General features: G+C 36.3%; 1 protein-coding gene across 1 annotated transcript in view; it reads right to left on the reverse strand.

The window, feature by feature from the left end:
- Nucleotides 1–691: 691 nt before the first annotated feature.
- LOC124712271 overlaps nucleotides 692–21,856 on the reverse strand; it is a 44,486-nt gene continuing 23,321 nt past the window's right edge. The window contains exons 6-12 of the mRNA XM_047242566.1: nucleotides 21,367–21,505; nucleotides 16,637–16,734; nucleotides 14,035–14,191; nucleotides 9,244–9,496; nucleotides 8,843–8,953; nucleotides 8,611–8,716; nucleotides 692–1,139 (exon numbers count right to left, since the gene is read on the reverse strand). Coding sequence (XP_047098522.1) covers nucleotides 985–1,139; nucleotides 8,611–8,716; nucleotides 8,843–8,953; nucleotides 9,244–9,496; nucleotides 14,035–14,191; nucleotides 16,637–16,734; nucleotides 21,367–21,505 — 1,019 coding nt within the window. The 3' untranslated portion in view covers nucleotides 692–984. The remainder of the gene's footprint in view (nucleotides 1,140–8,610; nucleotides 8,717–8,842; nucleotides 8,954–9,243; nucleotides 9,497–14,034; nucleotides 14,192–16,636; nucleotides 16,735–21,366; nucleotides 21,506–21,856) is intronic.

Below are 21,856 nucleotides of genomic sequence, written 5' to 3' on the forward strand. Positions count from 1 at the left end.
TCTAGCGACAGTGAACTAAAAATTTATAGTCAAGAAGAATAAAGATGTAGAATGTTAATAACGTTGTATTATTTAAAAAGCCTTAAGAGTTTTCACATATAAAAATTCGGAAGCATTGTTCTCTTTTTTGTTTTTGTTTTTCTTTTTTTTTGTTTTTGTTTTTCTTGTTTGCCTAACCCTGTGACGAGGCTGTATAGTTACCACGTGCAAGCAGGCCACAAGGCAACAGCAACTACTTTCGGTGGTAAAGGGTTCTCTTCCTGCCACCTATTTACGTTTGACACAAAGTGTATTTGATGATTACAAAGGGACAAGCATCCTCATTTTGCTGTAAAACGTAAGTCACATACAGAACAATGTGTTGTAAACGAAAATATTAAATTTAATTTTCCAAAAATGCATGGATAATCTGCCAACTAGATAATCCACACACGGACAGTCGAAGCTTACTGTACATCCCCTAGCCAACAAGCTAGGCTAACAGAAACTGTTACCCCTTATGATGAAGGGGCTTCATAGCGAATTAAATGTAAATTTGTGTCGAGAGTGCAGAATTCTATTAATTATTGAAACTGAACCAAATGATCGTTATCAGTGCGATGAGAAACATTTTCGTTTGTGAGAGAGAAGGAAATCTTAAGGTGAATTTGACTAGTCGTTTTAAAGTCAACACAGCATGATTTCAGGTATATGTTATATATTTTAGTATCATGGTAGCTCTTTTACATGGTAATCTTTACAAACAGAGAGTGTCGCAACTTCATTTACACTACTGTCAGTTGACTGAACAGTGAATGTAGACTGCATAGTGAATATCGTAGATGTTATCCCATTTTTTATTAGAAATAGGACATACCAGTCCCATTTCTGAATACAGCCTGCAAGATTTTCTTGCTCCTGTTGTATAAAAAGAGTGCACGCATCTTGCGAAGTCTGGACAGGAGCTCACTGGCTGCTGACTCATTCTCTGCACCCGCAGACTTCTCAGTCGATGGACAGCTTCTTGAAGGACCCCTCTGCCCCGAAGAGGTCTCCCTGCGTCTTCAGCTTGCCTTGCCTCTTGCTCTCGTCCACTCTCCATTTCGACTCTGCCTCCACATAACTTCCTCCTGTCTTAGTCACCAGCTCTCGCATTTCGCCTGCAACAAATTTTACATTTACATATTCTTGTTACATGTTTCTGAATGATTTTGTCATTTGTCATACTCTATTGTTATGACAGTGTGAAGTGAAGTGTATGTGGCACAGAGGAATCACAGAGAGCCCATACCACTCGTGATCAGCGACACAACTATTCAGCGATATGCAGCTTACTCATTTTTTAGATAGTATTTTACTTGCTTATATTTCTTCCGTATGAAGGTAACGTCTAATGAAATGTTTTATGACTAATTTAGTTACTAATATGTAATACATCATGATTTTTTAGCCATCATCCAAGCAACATAATCATTATGACTTAAGATTCTGAAACTATCCGTCACACTTGACTCTTAACAGTTTCCAAGAAAAAATCGTAAAACTGAAATATAAACTTTGGATCACAATTCACTTAGGCCATGCACATACTGAAACTGATCAAGTGATCAGAGTGCTCTCACTTTTACTAACCGGGCAGAGCAAGGAAACTACAGTCACATATTTTTATCATTGCTCGAATGACCAGCAAGTAGAAGTGACTGTTACCCGGCATTGCAGACTCTCTCAAAATTGATCATAAATTACCATTTACAGCTCACATGAAAAAGTAAATTGCAGCTTATTATAAACTTAGAGTTTCAACTTTAGGATATAAAAAACTGCAACAGGCACACAATAATTCTGTGCCACACAGAAGACAGTAAATTTTTTTTTTTTACATCAGCTAGGAAAAAATCTTTTGTTACATCAGCTGGGAAACGTTAATTTACTACAGATTGAATGGTGGAATTTGTAAATCCTACACTGCAACATTTGGTGGATGAAAGTGAGAATATTGGCGTATCGTAATGATTTAAAAATTTGGACAGGCATGAAAACTTTACCAATGCATGGCAGCAAACATACTGCAAAAATTCACCGCATGTGAAGGTAAAATTAGTGAAAGAACTGTAAAAATATCATCGCAAAAACAACACCACATGAGCTAGATTAGCTTTAACCTTAATTCAAGGCACAGCTTCTTACTTTGTGAGTATTCTGGTTGTGCGATTGTTTCAGTGACCGGCCTACACTGTTTGTTGATAAGCATCACCCTCCGGTGTGGCCTTGATCAAATTGTTGGCACCATTTCATTACAGATGGACGCATTTGGTTCATACCCCACCAGAATGCCATGGTGAATCTGTGTGCAATTTGCCCACAAGAATCGTTTTGTCCGACATATTCAACTATGGAGCAAGTTTCCAGTTTCACTTCCACACTGTGACACACCTGTTATCCATACCACAGTAGAATTATATCCACAGAAAACCCAGACCATGTACAATATATTCTCCGCTAGCCACCAAGCGGTGTGTGGAGGAGGGCATTATTCGCGCCAAAGTCGTATTTCCCTCCCTCTGTTCCACTCGCGGATCGCGCGAGGGAAAAACAACTGTCTGAACGCCTCAGCACGAGCTCTAATTTTCCTTATCTTTGAATGGTGATCATTGCGCGATTTGAAAGTTGGTGGAAATAATATATGCTCTACATCCTCGACGAAGATCGGATTTTGGAATTTAGTCAGCAGCCCCTTCCGTTTAGCGCGCCGTCAATCTGCAAATGTGGCCCATTTCAAACTTTCTATGAGATTTGTAACGCTCTCACGATGGCTAAATGTACCAGTCACGAATCTTGCCGCTCTTCTTTGGACCCTCTCAATCTCTTGAGTCAGGCCCAACTGGTAAGGGTCCCATACAAACGAGCAGTGCTCTAAGACTGGACGAACTAGAATATTGCAAGCAATTTCCTTTGTTGAAGGGCTGCATCGCTTCAGGATGCCACCAATAAACCGCAGTCTAGAGTTCGCCTTACCCGTTACTTCTGCAATCTGTTCATTCCATTTGAGATCATTTCGAATAGTCACACCCATATACTTGACAGATGTTACCGCTTCCAAAGACTGGGCACTTATTTTGTACTCGTACATTAATGGGGATTTTCACTTTGTTATACGCAGTAGGTTACACTTACTAATATTAAGCGATAACTGTCAGTCATTGCACCACTCATTTATTGTCTGCAAATCGTCATTGATTTGTTCACAACTTTCGTGTGATACTACTTTCCTGTGGGCTACAGCATCATCGGCAAACAGTCTAATGTCGCTGTTAATGCCATCAACCAGATCGTTTATGTAAATCGTAAAAAGCTGAGGACCTATTACGCTGCCCTGGGGCACACCTGAAGTTACTCTTGTTTCTGTTGAAGTTACCCCGTTCAGGACGACATACTGGTCCCTATCTGCCAGAAAACTTTCTATCCAACCGCATATGTCATCGGATAGACCGTAAGCGCGCACTTTTTGTAGCAAGCGACAGTGCGGAACTGAGTCGAACGCCTTCCGAAAGTCGAGAAATATGGCATCAACCTGGGAGCCGATATCTAGAGCCTGTTGTATATCATGCACAAAGAGGGCCAGTTGTGTCTCGCATGACCGCTGTTTCCTAAAACCGTGCTGGTTTCTGCAGATGAACTTCTCAGAGTCTAGAAAGGTCATTATGTCTGAACACAAAATATGTTCCATGATTCTACAACAAATCGATGTCAATAAAATTGACCAGTAACTATGTGCATCCGATGTCCTACCCTTTTTATAGATTGCTATGACGTGGGCCTTCTTCCAGTCCCGTGGAACTTTCCGCCGTTAAATCTCTGATAGATGACGGATAAGAATAGTGCTATATTTGTAGCATAGTCAACATAAAATCTTACGGGGATACCGTCTGGGCCAGATGCCTTTCTGGCGTCTAAGGAACTTAACTGTTTTACAATCCCGGATACACTAAACACTATGTCATTCATCCTTGCGTTTGTTCGATATTTGAAAGGGGGAATGGTGCTGCAGTCATCTACCGTAAACGAGTTTTTGAAAGCTAGGTTTACAATTTCGACCTTCTGTTTATCATCATCCGTTACCTTACCCGTACTATCAGCTAAAGAAGGTATTGAATTGTTTGTAGCGTTCATAGATTATACGTACGACCAAAATTTATTGGGTTTATTTTTAGAATCTGATAAAATATTGCTTTCAAATTCGTTAAAAGAATATCTCATTGACCTTTTGACAGCTGCTTTCATTTCACATAATTTCTGTTTGTCAGCGGGGCAGTGACTACGTTTAAAACGACTGTGCAAAATTCTGTGCTTTCTCAGCAACTTTCTAATACGTTTGTTGAACCAAGGTGGATCCTTTCCCTTCCCTATATTTTTGCTAGGCACATATTTCTCTAGCACGTTGTGGACAATACCTTTAAATTCCGACCAAAGGTGCTCAATATCTTTGCGTCCCGCGGTGCATGCTTGGAGCTGACAATGAAGATATTCATTAACAACACTTTTATTTTCTTTCCCAAACAAGAAAACTGTACGTTTCCACTGACATAGAAGCCACAACGACATTATGGTCGCTAATACCTTCTTCTAGATTAACTTCCTCAAAAAGATCGTGTCTGTGTGTCACCAATATATCTAATATGTTCCCGTCTCGAGTTGGTTTTCTAATCAATTGCTTAAGGTTGTATGTTGAGAGTGCTCCTAGAATAACTTCACACGAGTCTTTGCTTCTGGCCCCTGTGATAACCGTGTAATTTTCCCAGTCAATGGATGCCGGATTAAAGCCTCCAACTATAACTACCTAATGGAAAATTTGGATATTTATTTCCTATGTACCAGTACTCAAGACTTTCCCTGAAACGTTCTGCGATGTTTGTTGCAGATGCTGGTGGTCTATAAAAACATCCTAATACAATTGTCTGATTGATAGATTTATCCAGACTTTTTCACAGTGTCATCCAGTATCGATCTCAATTGCATTTAAACAGCTTTTAACTGCAATGAACACACCACCTCCCATAGCATCAGTCCTATCCTTCGTAAACATTGTCCAATCCTAGTTAAAAATTTCACTGCTATTTATGTCTGGTTTCAACCAGCTTTCAGAACCTAATACAATATTGGCATTACTACTGTTTATTTCAGAGAGTAACTCGGGGATCTTGCTACAGACATTTCGACAATTTAGTAACATGAGATTTAGTATACTTAAATCCTTTGGAATTACCTGTTTAGGTGTACTAACAATTTTTACAGTTGGCACACCCATATCAGTGTCATGAACTGGTAATTTTTCAGGCCTTTTTACTTAAGGGAAGTTTAATCGAACAATAATGGGACCTATTAGCCTGTTAACATGCATGACATTCCATTTACTTATGTTAAGAGTTCATATCAGCAGTTCCTTAAGCTGAGAAATTGAATAAAGAATGCATGGTAAATACACATATTAAATCACATTCATTTTGCTGAAGACATTCTGCTGTTTGCTGATACTATAGATAATATTTAACCACTTGTGAAAGGACATACTAGGCAAAGCTTGAAACTAGGTTTGGAAATGAGTTAGAACATGATAAAAATTATACAGGGTGACTCAAAATTCCTATTGCAGGTTTCTAAGGGTTGGAGAGGGGACTTGGTAGATGAAGTTTTGATATGGAAGCCATGTCCACAAATGTGCCACTTGGATATAAAGTAAGTTTGAAGATTGAGACACTTCAAATCTCCTTCATCACAGCACACACACAGTGGAGACAATGGGCCCCAATCTATGTGCTGTAGGAGCATGTGCGATAGGCAACATTTTGAGTACTTGTCCTCATGATTTCTTCTGTGTGACAAAGGATGTCCTCTCCAAAGTCTCTTTGTAGCACATGTGTGGAACACCACAGCCAGCCTTCCTAGTTTCAAAAGTACCAATTTCTCACAGCTGCTGTTGTGTGATGTCATAATTACAACAGGAACTACAGTGCCCTCTTCTCAGCTTATGTGTGTACAATGAAGTTTGAGATTTGAAAGAAATCCAGACTTCAAATTTATTTTATATCCAAATGGTACATTTCCAGACTAGGATTCCTTACCAAACCTTCATCTGCTAAGTCTCCTCTCCAACCTCTAGAAACCTGCAAAACCCTGTACTGGGTAGTGAACAAACTGAAAATGATTTTCTTTTCCTTAGTGCTACTGAAGACGAGACAGACATCAGAAATTGCTTTTGGTCTGCATTATCAGTAGTGGAGATACGTATGTCAAGGATAACTGGGAGAGGAAGGAAAACAATCAAATGGGCCATGGAATGCAAGAGGCAATTACGAACATGAAATGGCGGTGAGCTGATCATGTAGCCATACAAATAGGTAGTAAATGGAAAAACTTTTCTTGAATTCAAGAAATTAGAAAATGATACAATGACAACTTAGTGGAAATGAGTGGATGGCATTATAAAACATCTGGGGGGCAATGTGGACCTGTGTAGTTGAAGAATGCAAAAAAATGCAAAATTCTGAAAGAGACCTGGGTATATGCAGCAACAGATGTCAAATGGATGTCGCTGATGATGTTGACCTTGCAATATTTGCAGCAAACAACAGTGTCTGCAGGTCTTTCCATATTTCACAACAGTTTTCCAATGAAAACCCCCCTTCCACCCCTCCCCATCCCTCCTTTCCTGCTTTTATTGCAATATCCTCGACTAGTCTCGAAGAACTGCTGATATCTGCCATACCACTAATTCATGTAAAGAACGATAATAATTGTATCACACTTCCTTGTGGCATGCATGCGCATACTTTCACCTCTATCAGTTTCTACTCACTGAGAATGACATACGAAGCTCTGTTAAAGCCTTTAGTAAATTACATTTGATCCCAGAAGGAGCTACCGCTAACCAATCTTACAGGCTGTATTAGGAGGTGGAAACACACTGTCGTTCATACCTGATGGCAACCTCATTAATAGAAACAACAAATTTGTCTTTGTGCAGCTTGGCCATCTGGTTTGCAATCTCTACGGTGGGGTACATGTAATACTGCACCTTATTTGTCAGCAGCAGGCCACAGCCTTTGTCAGTTTTAATGTTTTGCAGTGACAGATTCCTGAAGTTGAATATACACCACCAATGACTCCAATATGAGGAGACAAGATTGTGCCATCCTGGCAAGACATTCACTGTTAAGTTATCACTACCTTCTAGCTGATTTATTTGCAACTTATATCCAATAGAAGAAAGGAGAAATGGTGCTGTCACTAACAATTTCATTACATGTGTGCAGACAGATGATACTGTCACCAATTTAATTAAGTATGTGTGATAGGACCACTCTAGTTCTTTATAAACGGTGACTGTTAACTAATGATGTTGTAGTGTAACGAAAACTTTTGTCATTGTGTGACTGTAGGAGGATAGGGATGACTTAGATAGAATTTATATTTGGTATGGTGAATGACAGCTTACTCTAAATGTAGAGAAATGTAAGTTAATGTAGATGAGTTTGAAAAAGAATCCAGTAATATTTTAATACAGTGTTAGTCGTGTGCTGCTTGACAGAGTCACATTGATTAAATATCTAGACATAACATTGCAAAGTGATATGAGATAGAATGAGCACATAAGCTTTTGGGATTCGGACCAGTTCAGGTTAAAGGAAGACACTAAATCAATTCAGAGGTGTTCTGCTAGATTTGTTACCAGACAGTTCGATCAATGCATGAGTGTTATGGAAGTGCTTCATGAACTCAGATAGGAATTCCTGCATGGAAGAGAGTATTAATCAAATTTAGAGAACTAGAATTTGTGACTGATTGCAGAATGATTTTAGTGCCACCAATAAACGTGTCACATAAGGACCATAAAGACAACATATGAGAAATTAGGACTTGTATGGATGCATGTAGACAGTTATGTTTCCCTCACTCCATTTTTGAGTGGAACAGAAAAGGGAATGACTAGTAGCAGTAAAAGGTACCCTTCACAATGCACCATATGATGGCTTGCAAAGTATGTATGTAGGCACAGATTTAAATGCAGATATTGATCTGAGATGTGATCTGTCACAGCACACTAGTTTTTCCAAATATTGTAGCAACACTAAAGCACAATCATGTGTGTCATAGCAAATATACTCTGAGCAAATGCATTAGTGACAGTTTAGGTGAACCATCAATCTAAAGAGCACAGAAACTATAAATCAAAAGAGCTGACTCACAATCCAATCCATTCACTATGATCCCAACTCCCTGACTTCATAAAGAAAAACTTTAAAATTCTTAAAGCTAGGTTGTAAGCCACACAGGTACCATTCTATGGTGTAGTTTTTGTATTCTTCAGACATTGGTCTGATACAGCTTTCTATGCTACTCTGCCTTGTGCATGTCTTTCCACATCTGCATGAGTGCTGCACCTACATACATTTGAATCTGCTTACTGCAGTCAGAACATGGTCTCCATCTACAGCTTTTTACAAATGAAAATGTTTAAGCAGTGTCCTGCAGCTGTCAACCTTGGTTCAATTCCATAACAGAAAAATGCAAAACTACAGTTATTCACATAATTTAATTCAGCAACTGAAGTCACAGAATTACTGTTACTCATACCACTTAATTCAGCAACAGATTTCTCTTTGCCACCATAATCCTTTGGCATCCACTCCTTGTTATACACCTTGTAGAAGTCTGCATTATCTGCCTTATGGAAGTAAAGCTGTAAAACAAGATTAATCTTAATGCAACCCATCTCTTTTGTGTACTTATAAAGTGTAACATATTTCCTACAGTGACTTAGTGTTGAAAAATCAAAAGCAAAGGCAAAAAAATTTATTTCACTTACTATTGCGGCCAGTTCCTTATTAAGGAATGGTTTGATAAGCATCATGATCTTGTCAATGACAGATGTTGTGTTGATGACATGTACAGCTTTCATTCTAAGTGGAAAGCCTTCCTATTCACAGAAAAAGAAAATTTGAAAGAAAACCATATACCAAAGGAAATAACTAAATTCTTAACCATAACCTAAAGCTTGTATGGAATTTTGTGGGAGGTACTCCCAGCCAATCACTGCACATGACTATTACAATTATTGTGGAGTATAAAACGTCCCTCACAGTTTAATTAGGAACTGTTTCATTGATTTACAAAGTGTTTTTAGTATTAAGAAAGTGCTAACTTCTAGAATTTAATATTTACCTGTAAAGTGATATGTTAGTAAAGTGTATTGATGTTAGCATATACCTGAACATATACAAAAAATTTCCTGATTGTGTTCACAGATATTCTGGCAATATGTTGAAGAGAAAACCCAGTCTGGTCAAACAGGAAGACATAACCTTCAGCTGTGGGCTCATCCCTTATTATTATTTCAAGACCCAACAGAGCTGCCTTTACAATTTCATCGAAATCAAATTTTGAGGGATCATTATCCTTGAGACGTGTCAAAATCACTGTGTTTCCCTTCTCATCTTTGTGTGGCAGTTTGCAGGCCTCACTGTAAGAAGTCAAATTACACCATAAATCATTATTGTAGCTTACTTTAGAAATAAAAAATGTATGTTCAATAATGTTAGCATTTAATTTTGAGGAAAAAATTCCATTAATATAATACATAGTCCCTTAATGCTGAGTGGTTGGGAAGCTGGGCTGTTGGCTAGAGGATGTGGGTGCAATGGGATAGTGGATAGTTAGGCCAGGAGAATTACAGGAATGAAGGATATGTAACAAGGCTGTGGCTAAGCCATGTCTCCGCAATATCCTTTCTTTCAGGAGTGTTAGTTCTGCAAGGTTCGCAGGAGAGCTTCTGTAAAGTTTGGAAGGTAGGAGACGAGGTACTGGCAGAAGTAAAGCTGTGAGTACCGGGCGTGAGTCGTGCTTCGATAGCTCAGTTGGTAGAGCACTTGCCCGCGAAAGGCAAATGTCCCTAGTTCGAGTCTCGGTCGGGCACACAGTTTTAATCTGCCAGGAAGTTTCATATCAGTGCACACTCCGCTGCAGAGTGAAAATCTCATTCTGGAAACATCCCCCAGGCTGTGGCTAAGCCATGTCTCTGCAATATCCTTTCTTTCAGGAGTGCTAGTTCTGCAAGGTTCGCAGGAGAGTGTCTGTAAAGTTTGGAAGGTAGGAGACGAGGTACTGGCAGAAGTAAAGTTGTGAGTACCGGGCGTGAGTCGTGCTTCGGTAGCTCAGTTGGTAGAGCACTTGCCTGCGAAAGGCAAATGTCCCGAGTTCGAGTCTTGGTCGGGCACACAGTTTTAATCTGCCAGGAAGTTTCATATCAGTGCACACTCCGCTGCAGAGTGAAAATCTCATTCTGGAAACATCCCCCAGGCTGTGGCTAAGCCATGTCTCTGCAATATCCTTTCTTTCAGGAGTGCTAGTTCTGCAAGGTTCGCAGGAGAGTGTCTGTAAAGTTTGGAAGGTAGGAGACGAGGTACTGGCAGAAGTAAAGTTGTGAGTACCGGGCGTGAGTCGTGCTTCGGTAGCTCAGTTGGTAGAGCACTTGCCTGCGAAAGGCAAATGTCCCGAGTTCGAGTCTTGGTCGGGCACACAGTTTTAATCTGCCAGGAAGTTTCATATCAGCGCACACTCTGCTGCAGAGTGAAAATCTCATTCTGTAACAAGGATAACTGCCATCTACATAGTTCAGAAAACATGATACAGGTAGGAAGGATCCAGATGGCATGTGTCACCAAACAGCCATTGAACTTGAGCTTGTTATGATCAACAGCGTGTTCCACCACTGGATGTTCAACTCTCCTCTTGTCCACAGTGTGACTGTGACATTCATTCTGGTGGGCAACTGATTGGTGGTCACACCAATGTAAAAATACTGTGCAGAAATTGCAACAGAGCTCGTATATGACTCAGCTGCTACCACAGGTGGTCCTACCTCTGAAGAGATAGGATAAGTTTGTTACATGCTAGCTGTATGAACTGGGCAGATCTTGCACCTGATTCTTCTGCAGGGATTTGACCCCTGTGGCAAGAGGTTTGAAGTATAAGTGGCATAGCGATAGACCAGGATATTATGTATGTTGGGTGGTTGGTGGATTACCATTTTAGGAGGGGCTGTATAAACTTTAGCTAATATTTTCAATATGTAATAAATCTGAAATGACTACTATGAGACAAGGAAAAAGTAAACTGTCCTTTTCATTCTTATCCCATCTGGTAGGTCTTCCCTGACCCGGCATTCTGGGCAACTTTTCCAAATTCTCTCCCTTTTCCTAGACCTCACCAGTCCTTTTCCATCACCCCTCTCTCTTCCCCTTTAACCCTTCTACCAGAAGAAGGACCCACTGTCTTCGAAAGCTTGCAAACTGTACTACTTCTTATATGTATGTTCCCCTGCCACCTCTTGGTGAGTAGATTTTTTATCTATCTAGTTACAGTAACGTAATTTTAGCATTATAATTCTTCAGTCAATTGTTTGTAGCACTCACCAGACATTGTAAATTATAGGCACTAGGAACTACTGACTATTAAAGAAAAGAACAGGTTTTAAAACAGAAACTCAGTATTGTGAAAACAAATGATGAAATAGTTATGATATCTGATTTCAATGCAGCAAACAATGTGGAATGCTACAAGAAAGAAAAAACATCTGAAAAAATAAAAAACACTGAGCTGTATAAACCACTCTTTATTTATCACAAAAAGTTTGACTTTAGCCATTATTTCAATAGAAAATTAAGGCAAGAAATGCAACAGTCTTATAATGTGTAGCAGGCCTGTATATCCAGTGATTTGAACCATGTTCACAGTTGTATATAAAACAGCTAATACATCTTATTTCAAAATTTTGATGAAGGAAATTTAACTGACAAAAGCAAGCCATCAAATATGATAAATATTATGCAGTGAAAACAGTTGCTAGGCAGTAACAATTATCTAATATGAATCTCGTAAACACAGACTTTAACCTTTTAATGTAGTTAATTAGAATAAAATGTGGTGGATTTATTATAAAATTCACTAATTTTGATAATTACACGTGTAGATCACAAAGAGGCAAGTTCTGTTCCAAGAAAGCAGACATACGTGTTTCAGAATGGTAAGCCTGATGATCTGATATCATCATTATCTTTTATTTCTTATGGTTAAGACAAGCCAAGGTAATAGAAAACTTTGCTAGCATAGTTAAAAAAAAGAAACTGAAATGTGATAGTAACATAAAATATTTTAGACTTTGAATATTAGTTTTAGTGTTAATAACTGGACTGGTGTATATGAAAGAGTTTTAGGTAATAGCATGCTTCCAAGACTGAAGTATTAGTTTCCATTCAAACCACTAAAAATGTTCCTTTGCAGTATCATTTGCATGAAACCAGGTAGCTCTGCTGGATAATTCTTTTCAAAGCTTCTACATGATTCCAGTTGAACATCTTTGTTATGAACTCAGGAACTTATTACATACTCCATTAATTCATCTAAGAACCCAATAACATCTATTCACTATATCAGTGGGAAGAATGAAAATAAATTTCACCATCAGTGTGTCATAACTTAATTGAAAGCTGAAGATTAAACATCATGATAGTAGTAAAAGAACCTTGTACATTGTATTAGTTACATAACTGGTCTCTTTGGAATGAATAACAGTGGGCTTCAAAAGCATTCCAGTACATTGCATACACAAAAAAACTTATTAATGTAGAAAATTTAGTTATGTCTGTTGTATGGGTATATGCTTAATTACAGTCTTTTCTACAGTAAAATGGGGTTTTTGAACTCAGAATCAAAATGTTATGGTAATTTGTGAAAGGAGAGTCTATTAACTCCAGGTTATATTTTAGTTTAAAAATTCTGTCATTTATAAGTCTCCTGTAGGGTCTGTGGACAAACTAAAAAATATTGGCATCAGAAATAAAAGTGCTAATTTGCATCTTCAACAAGGATGCAGAACCCATGAATCCATATGTATGTAATGCCTATATCCTGTCTTGCAGTAAAGTTTATCGTTGTTTACTTCAAACTGCTCTAATATTTGAAATGAATAACACTGTAATCAAATTACTCTTCATACAAAAGTAAGAAAAAATTATAAATAAAACAAATAAAAAGCCCTTGAGTTGTATTGTACAAATATACACAATATTCTCATTTGTACAAAAAGCATTTTTACTGAACTCATAGTCAGACTCATAACCTCAGAAATTGTCTCATAAGAAAGCAAAGACAGAAGTTATGCAAAAAATGTTAGCATGTTCATCTAGTAAGCAAAGAAAGGTAGGCTTACTGTTTATAGGAGAAATAAATAACTCTCATAAGTTTTAATTTGTATTATATAGTGACACTGAGAGAGAAGTTTTTTGCTGGGATTCGCATAAAACACTTGTCTTAGCTGTCCAAGTATTGTTGAGTGTATTCCTCTTATTGGTGTACTCCCCATAACATCAAACAATGGAAACTCCAGATTGGTACTTACCATAAAGAAGACACATCACATAGCAGACAGGCACAATTAAAAGACATAAAGCTGTCGATCACAGTCTTCATCAGTAAAAGAGAGACACACTCCATTCACACACATTCAAGCAAGCACACCTCATGCACACATTACTCCCAACTCCAGCATCTCAGGCCAGATGCTGGAGCTGGTGGTCATGTGCGCATGTGCTTGCTTGTATGTGTGAATGGTCTGTGTCTCTCTTTTAATGATGAAGGCTGTGGCCAAAAGCTTTATGGAAGTGTCTTTTAATTGTGCCTGTTTGCAACTTGATGTGTCTTCTTAACAGTAAATAGCAATTTGTTTTTTCCTACATTGTTGATATTCCACATAATATAAAATATGATAAATAATCATGGGGAGATGACACTTATTTCACCTGTAACTTTAAAATTCATATGTATACTCTTCACAAATTGTAAAGCATAGCATTATTACTGGCAATCTGTGGCCCATTTTGAGACATATTCTGAAGTAAATGGTTAATATTTGTAACAGTTGCATTCATGGCAATAGTTGGTGGAAAACTTCATCAATTTGAATAGTTCTATCACATCTGAAAACAAAAAATCAATGCTTACATGACATTCATAGCTGCCTGAACCTTGGGCAACTTTGGGTCTCTGTTTGAAAAAACTTCAGGTGCATGTGTCCTTACTGTGTAGCAGACATCAAGTGCTTGCTTCGCGCGTTCAATGCTGTAATAACAGCTGTGCAGGAAAAGCACCAGTTGATCATCTGCAATAGAGAGTACAAATCAGTTTTCAAACAGTAAACTTTTTAATTATTGATATAAAGGTGATGTTTGCAACATCAGTTTCAACCAGACCTTTTTGCTGTACAAATGATATTTGCAAATGTTACTTTTGTTGTGAGGTGTGCACTGAATGTTTTAATTTAAAATATTATATTTTTGAGTATTAATCCTGAATTAATTGTATGTATGTTTCTCATTCTCTGTGGCATAACCTTTGTAACTGTATGTTATTATCGAAGTTAATCTACTTGGACTTCAAGATTTTGAGGTATGGATGGTACCAAACATCCACTTGAAAGCCAAATTTGGTACCCAGCATTCATTCCACCATTTGGTTATTTTTAGCATTAAAATGTAGACTTTTTTATCTCTTGTGGTGAGTATCAAATGTGAACACTGTGTTTGTAAAAAAATTGCTGATTTTTAGACTAGACCAGCATAATGCAGATAAATAACATTGTTGTATGTTTTCTTTCTCAGACTTGATCTCTTCCATAAGCGTTGAATTCACTCACAATGTACCACCATTGAGTACCCTTTCCCCCAAATATTATTCATATATATCACAGTCCTTCAAAAGAGCTCTACTACTCTGACAGTTTGCAAATCTAGATCGGAACGTTCAACATGGCATTTCTTTTTGATGGATGATTATGATGGCTTGAGACTTGGTGACAGAAGTTGGTGTATGTTCATTTTCTGGATACGCTGTGGCCAAAGGATCCATTTACTTTTCCCTTAACTAAAACATGAAGAAAAGGTAGCTGCCTCTTTTTTTAAGTTATATCATAAATTTTATATCGGGATAGATATATTTTAGATATTCTGAGAAATCATAAAGTTTTTCCATTCCATTTGGTCACAACATACAAATATTTTCCACATATTGATAGAAATAAATTGCTTTAAAAATGACAGAGAGCAGCAATCAGCTGTCATTTCCTTTCTAGCTTTATTAAAGCAGAGCCATATTTCTTAGAGTTCATTCAAGACTTGAATGAAATGTGACAGGAGCCCAAAATATGGGGGAAGATGTGCTAGGCCATGTGATAAAACTCTAAAATACTGCATTGATAATGGGCAGTTACTACCCAAAATATGGCTCTGCTTAATAAAGCTAAAAAGGAAATGATGACTGATTGCTGCTCTCTGTCATTTTGAAAGTCATATCACAGTCAATGAGTGCATTCCACTTTCCTAACGGAAGGTAATTTGAGAAATACATTGCCTTTAAGGTTCTAGTGCCTTCGCTCATACTGTTCCATATATAAGTTTGCTATAACTTGATAGCCCTCTCATTAATTTGTGCATAAGATTGTCTGTTAGCCAGGATGTGGTGTTCCTGAGGAGTTTGGCAAATGATAATTGAACTTTTCACCTATTAGTTATAAAGTGCCATCAATGATGAGGTCATTAGAGGTGGAGCACTAGCTTGAATTAAGGAGAAATGGGAAAGGAAATTGGACAGCTTCCAATGTCTGCCTTATGCAATTTCCAGAAACCATGGAAAACTCAAATATAGATGGATTTATGGATGGATTGCAATTTGAGCTACCATTCTACTAGATGTGAGTCGAATATCATGCTGTTGCAGCCCTCACTTGGTCCTAATAGTTCCATTGATTTCAAAGGTGGTAATTTTGTACAGAAGGAAGTAGTATCAAAAATAACAATAACATTAACATTCTAGAGCCATAATTAAATGAGATGCTGAACAAATGCAACAGGGTGTGAATGAGGTGTCTGCTGTTCTCCAATGTTCACTGCAAAGGCTTTTAAGATATTTTTCCAGCTTGCACATGATTGTGTCAGTGCTACACAACTACTGGCCTTAGATGACTTTCTTCCTTATATGCCGGATGAATCTTTTAGCTTTGCAGTTCAACAGATGTTCATATTCCAAGATCCTTAGTGACACCACGTGACAAGCCTGATGCATTAAACAGATTCATCACATTCTTCCTGATTTCTTTTGTTCACATTTGGCTGTTAGTTATATCATTTGAGAGGTCACAGTTTTTTTGTTACAATCCAGTGAAACATTAAGTTTGTAGCATTGTCCTTGTAATTTTTTTATGTGTGATTCACAGTATTTTCTGTTACCTACATCCATTATCACCAAAGTCTCTATAATGAACACTGTCACCCCTCAACTGCCTGTTTTCTGCGATATCCTACATTTCTTGCCAGCATATTCTCCTCAGTTTTCCATGTTTTCATCTTTCAGGAACTACCCAATTCGAATTTTTTTAAGCTCACCTTTTCTCTTTCATTTACACACATAGCTAAAGCATTAAGAATAAAAATATTTATTTTCTTTATTCAGTGGCATAAATTATAGATTCATCAGACCAGTTATACACAGATAAATATGTTTAAATAATTTTCTGTCAATGAAATATATACTAGTTCAGTATGTTGCTCACCTGGAAGAGATGGAAGGTGTGGCTGCTTCTTCAGCCATTCCCGAAGTGCTTCCATATCCTCTTTTTTAACTCCACTCATCTTGGTTTTATTGATTTTACTGTGAAACTGTTATAAAAAGTTTGCCAGAAGTGCACCTGCAACAAAAATATTTCATTGCCCATATAATAATAAATTATGAAGAAATCATTGTAACTGTTTTATTGCCATTGTGATGAGTACTATATATATTATTAGCATAGTATTCTAGTTCCTATCATCATTTTGTGGGTTCTGTTACAAAAACCTGTCTTTATCAAAAGACATCTTAAGTATTTTGTACTTCCTGTGCCACAGTTCTGTACAAATTTAGTTTACATATTACACTACTAGCAACACCATTTGCAAGTGTAATAATAATTCCATAGTCCTACTTGCTATACAAACTAATTTTACAGGAATATATTTTTCATTGTCTATTTGTATCAGTTTTCAATGTAAAATGCAATTTGTTAACATGTTTTTGTCACAGATATGGCAGTACTTACCTAGGCACTGAATATGATTTTCTCAATATAAGTAGTATTATTAATAGTAATGAAGGTGTAGCTATTTTTTCATGTCATGCATCTTTTTCTGATGGGAAAATTCAGTGTACTGGTTGTAACATCTCATAAAAAATGAACCATTAAAAACTTTTTATTAAAATTTATGCAAACTGAAAATTTCTATATCTGCACAGTAATTGCCAAAAGAAAATTGTAAATGTTTCATGATTTTTCTTTACATCTGTCGGCAACATTTATTCAATAGAATCACGGTTCTATGAATAGATTTTTTTTTAAATTTCAGGCTTTATGCATGGAAAAAATCTCAGTCAATGTACCTGTATTATTTATTCTAATATGGGAGGTATCTGAGGTGTTAATTCTTCCATCTTCAAGTTTTTCAGGTCAAAACTTTTCAAGCTATCACAATTACTTATCTAGTCATCTTCAGAACCAAAATCACTAACAATATTATTGGACAATTCTTCCTCAAAAATAACTTAGAATTCTGCGTCGCTTAAAGATTGTATCCTATTCAACTTTATTTGCTTCAGATGTGAAGATCCTGCTAATCCATTTTTTAATGGCTACAATTTATTCCGATGATACAGATCTGTTAATGATTTGTAGATGTGATACAATTGTGTATGTGAAAAGTATTAAGTTGTACTGTACTTCAGATTACACATTAAATTCCAGGTTCTCCTAAAGTCAACTTTATAAATTAGTTCAAAGGTCAGAGCATTTCAGTAGGCATTACATTCTTAAAACAAACCTTCAGCCATTGACTGCTAATGTCCAACTGTATTAACAGTAGTTTACCAATGTTAGTACCTGTATGCCCTTATATATTCAAGCATGGTTATCACCCAATGAAAGTTTGTCAGACAATGTGGGAACTGCTACCAATGAGTTTAGTACTATATACATATATTATACATTGTTTTACAGAACTATAAAAGTAATCAGTAATATGTACTTCCATCTAAAGTGTACTGTAAAGTATATGAGCTGGTGGGTGAATACAATTGAATGAACCATCTTTTGATGCATGAAATACTTTTTTTTTACAACACTAATCAGTTCATCTAGTTAAATGTATTAAAATTACTATGAAAATAGGCATACTTTTTCATTAAAGATGCCATTAAACTTCATTGAGTCTGCCCTGAGTGTGGGCAAATTTTCTGTTCCTCTCTTAAATAAAAATATTTTTTCATACACGTAGTTATTATCACTGTTCAGGAATAATCAGTGCACTCAAATATTTATTAAATATTGTACATCACTCTAGACATGCAGAAACTGAATTGTACAATTAGAAAAGGCTTCTTAGATCTTTCTACTGAGTATTGAAAAACTGGCTTGCAACCTTTTTTATTGTATTATTTCAAGTCACATAAGCTGCCTAACATTTATACCATTTACAAAAGCAAATCAACATAGCTGAATCTCTGTGAGGGTGTATAGTTTAACTTGCTACCATTACAAGAGGTTCATTTCCTGATAAAGTTATTTGCAGACCATAGTGAAAAAGGATGTAAAATTTATGTCCTAGGAATAAATCCAAAATAATATATTAAAAACCATATCCCAATAATTATAAAAGATAGACATATACTAATCAACTTGCTTAATGTGTATCAGTAAATGTACCTGCAGCTATTAGATACAATTATTTGTCTAACCTGTCAGAGCTCCTTCTTTGTACACAGCTGAAACAGGACTGCAGCCACAGGCTCACCTGCTAAGCAGAGTCCACTCTTCACTTGGTGCAAGAGATAAGATTCACACTTCTCAAGATTGTAAGCTTAGCTGCTCTTTAATACTTTGCCTCCAGGTCATTGAGTAAAACTACTATTTCATGGGTACAGTTGTCCTTGCTAAGCTTCATTCAGGTAAGAGAAAGTAAGAGAAAAAGAGACAGACAGAGAGAGAGAATGTGTAATGCTTTCTGATATAAATTAATGGCTATTCAACCTAATCTGCATTAGAAGGGGATTTAAATTATGGTACTTGAATCTATGAATGTTAAGTGATATCTGAGTAAGATATTTGGAACTTCCTATATCCATATATTATTAATCTTAGAACTTCACAAAATTCTTTAAGTTGAAATGTGGATAAAATTTGGAAAAAGAAGCAAAATATTTTGCTCTTTAATTCCTACTGGTTACTAGTGACTTAAAGAGAAATGTATTTGAAAACATTTGTAATGTTTAGAAAGCTACTGCAATCTATTTCTTTTTCCTTATTGGTATAGATAGTGTTTACTTACATTTGCTGGAAAAGATAATTTTCAGGTCAGTTTTTGACTGACACAAATATTTTTACATTGCAGCAAGTCAGACCAGTTTATGATTAACCAGCCATTCAGTATTAAACTAAGTTACTTTCAAAAGCCACATAAGTAACTAAACAAATTTTATAAGTGCATACAAGTTGCTTGTGAATCAACACTCATTACTTTTTTACATGTAAAACACAAAAGGAAGTTACTTCCTGTGATTGTTATCATAAGTTTTAGATTTTTCTTCCTAGTTTCTGTATTACTTATTGGCTTAAAAACCACTGATAAGATTTTTAAAAGAATATTTGAATGTCATTATGAAAGCTAGAAATAAAAAAAAGATATCTACTCATACAAATATAACTGGAATGAAACTTTGCTTTATTAAATTGTACTCTTTAATCCTTTTCACCCATTTTGTATTCTTTCTTCCTTTCACAAATTTCTGATTACTCAAATCACTTATCTCTTCGTGTGGTTCTGATAATTATTGGAATTCTCCGTTTCTTTTTGTTGGGATGGTTCAGGAGTTTACACTTAGGTTTTTCTAACTGTACGATACACTATAATGTGCACATAAGAAGCAGGATGTAGATTAGCCCTCTACATGAACCCAACCTGTCTGTGAAATAACATTCTTTATCTAGGTTTATCTTTCTTGATTACAGATAACTGTGCTTGAGTGTTATATTTTTCTGTTCCAGAGATTACATGATAAATATGTTATCTTCATCCACAGCAATAGTTGTTATTTTGCTGTTGTTTTTCTTATCAAATGTAATTATAGTTTGCATGTGATGTTATACGCAGTTCAGAGTAATTATTTAACATTTGGGTGCCATCGGTACAATATTCCCCCCCCCCCCTGTCCCCCCCCCCCCCCACACACACACACACTACAAATATTTCCAGAATCCGGGAACTACCAAGATTTGTTTTTTTATATAGTTGAGTTATTCAAGAGTCAATAAATGATTATTGTCAGTTTAACAATACAACAGAAATTACTACTTGGATAGCAACTGTGTGTTTTACATGTCACCTACTAGAGTTTTATACTACCCATTTTTACTATCAATTACTTAAATACCTCAATTAATGAACTTATTAACTCATTCCACATCTCAGAATGTATCTGCATAACCACAACAAATTAATGAAATAATTTAATATATGCATTATGTTTATTTCCACACTGATTGTTTTTAAAACTCCACAACAGTGGTAGACAATGTCATTTAATGAATAAACATTACAATCAATCAATTTAAATAAGTAAGTTTTATTTTTCCATTTCAATATTTATGATTCACAAATGTAAAAGCAAAGTTATGACAGTCCTGAAAAATAATATTTTTACTTTATTGACTGAAGACAAGTAATTTAGTTCTTGAAACACTCTGTAAAGAAATAAGTAATATCTTGCGACTGCATGTAGGAAGTTTTCATGTTCCTTATATTGTCAATTGAATCAAGCAGTTGTTACTTTCTTGGTAATAATCATGACTGTTTACAGGAAGAGAAGGAAGACTCAAGCTGAATTTTGTGGTTGCATTTAAGGCAATGTGAATTTTTTCAGATAACATTTATTGCAAAAACACAATACCACTCCTTACATTTTTTATCTTATTATACAGATAGTATTGTACTCGTTATGCTACTATTAGTTATTTGAACAAGAATTAATAGCTCACTGTATCATTCAAAATGTATTTTACTGCATGTTTAACAGTGTAAATGTTTTCTATTTTATTTTCTGCAAAAGAAAACAACACATTTCTGAATATGGACTACAGGATCCTGTTGTTTCTGTGGTTTTGCGAGAGTACATGTATCTGCTTAACTCCATGCAAAAAATGTCACTGGCTGCAGACTTGTGCTCCATCTCAGGCAGCTTTTTCAGTCAATGGACAACTTCTTGAAGGACCCGTCAGCTCCAAACAAGTCTACCTTCGTCTTCAGCTTGCCTTGTCTCTTACTCTCATCCACTCTCCATTTAGCCTCTTCTGCCACGTAACTACTCCCTTCCTTGAGAACCAACTGCCGCATATCATCTGCAACATATAGCACACTTTTGTGTAATTGTAATCAAGTTACTGACTGAAAAGGATCCCACAAATATTTTATGCACTTAATTCAATGAGTAGCAACTTTTTCAAATGTATAATAACACAAAAAGTAAAATTTTCAGAAGAAGTGAACTACTTATACCACAAAAAGTATTTTATTAATTTTACACAAAATACTTAGGTAGGGCTGCTGATTAAAATTCGTTTATTACAAGGATATTTTTTTCCCTTCAAGATATAAGTACTTTTTTGACAGACTAAATGGTTTTTGTTGTCTTCTATTGGACAATATGACTTTTGATGTAAGCTAATTTGGACATCGTGCATTTTGATTAG

Source organism: Schistocerca piceifrons, chromosome 8, assembly GCF_021461385.2.
Source record: "Schistocerca piceifrons isolate TAMUIC-IGC-003096 chromosome 8, iqSchPice1.1, whole genome shotgun sequence".
NCBI lineage: Eukaryota > Metazoa > Arthropoda > Insecta > Orthoptera > Acrididae > Schistocerca > Schistocerca piceifrons.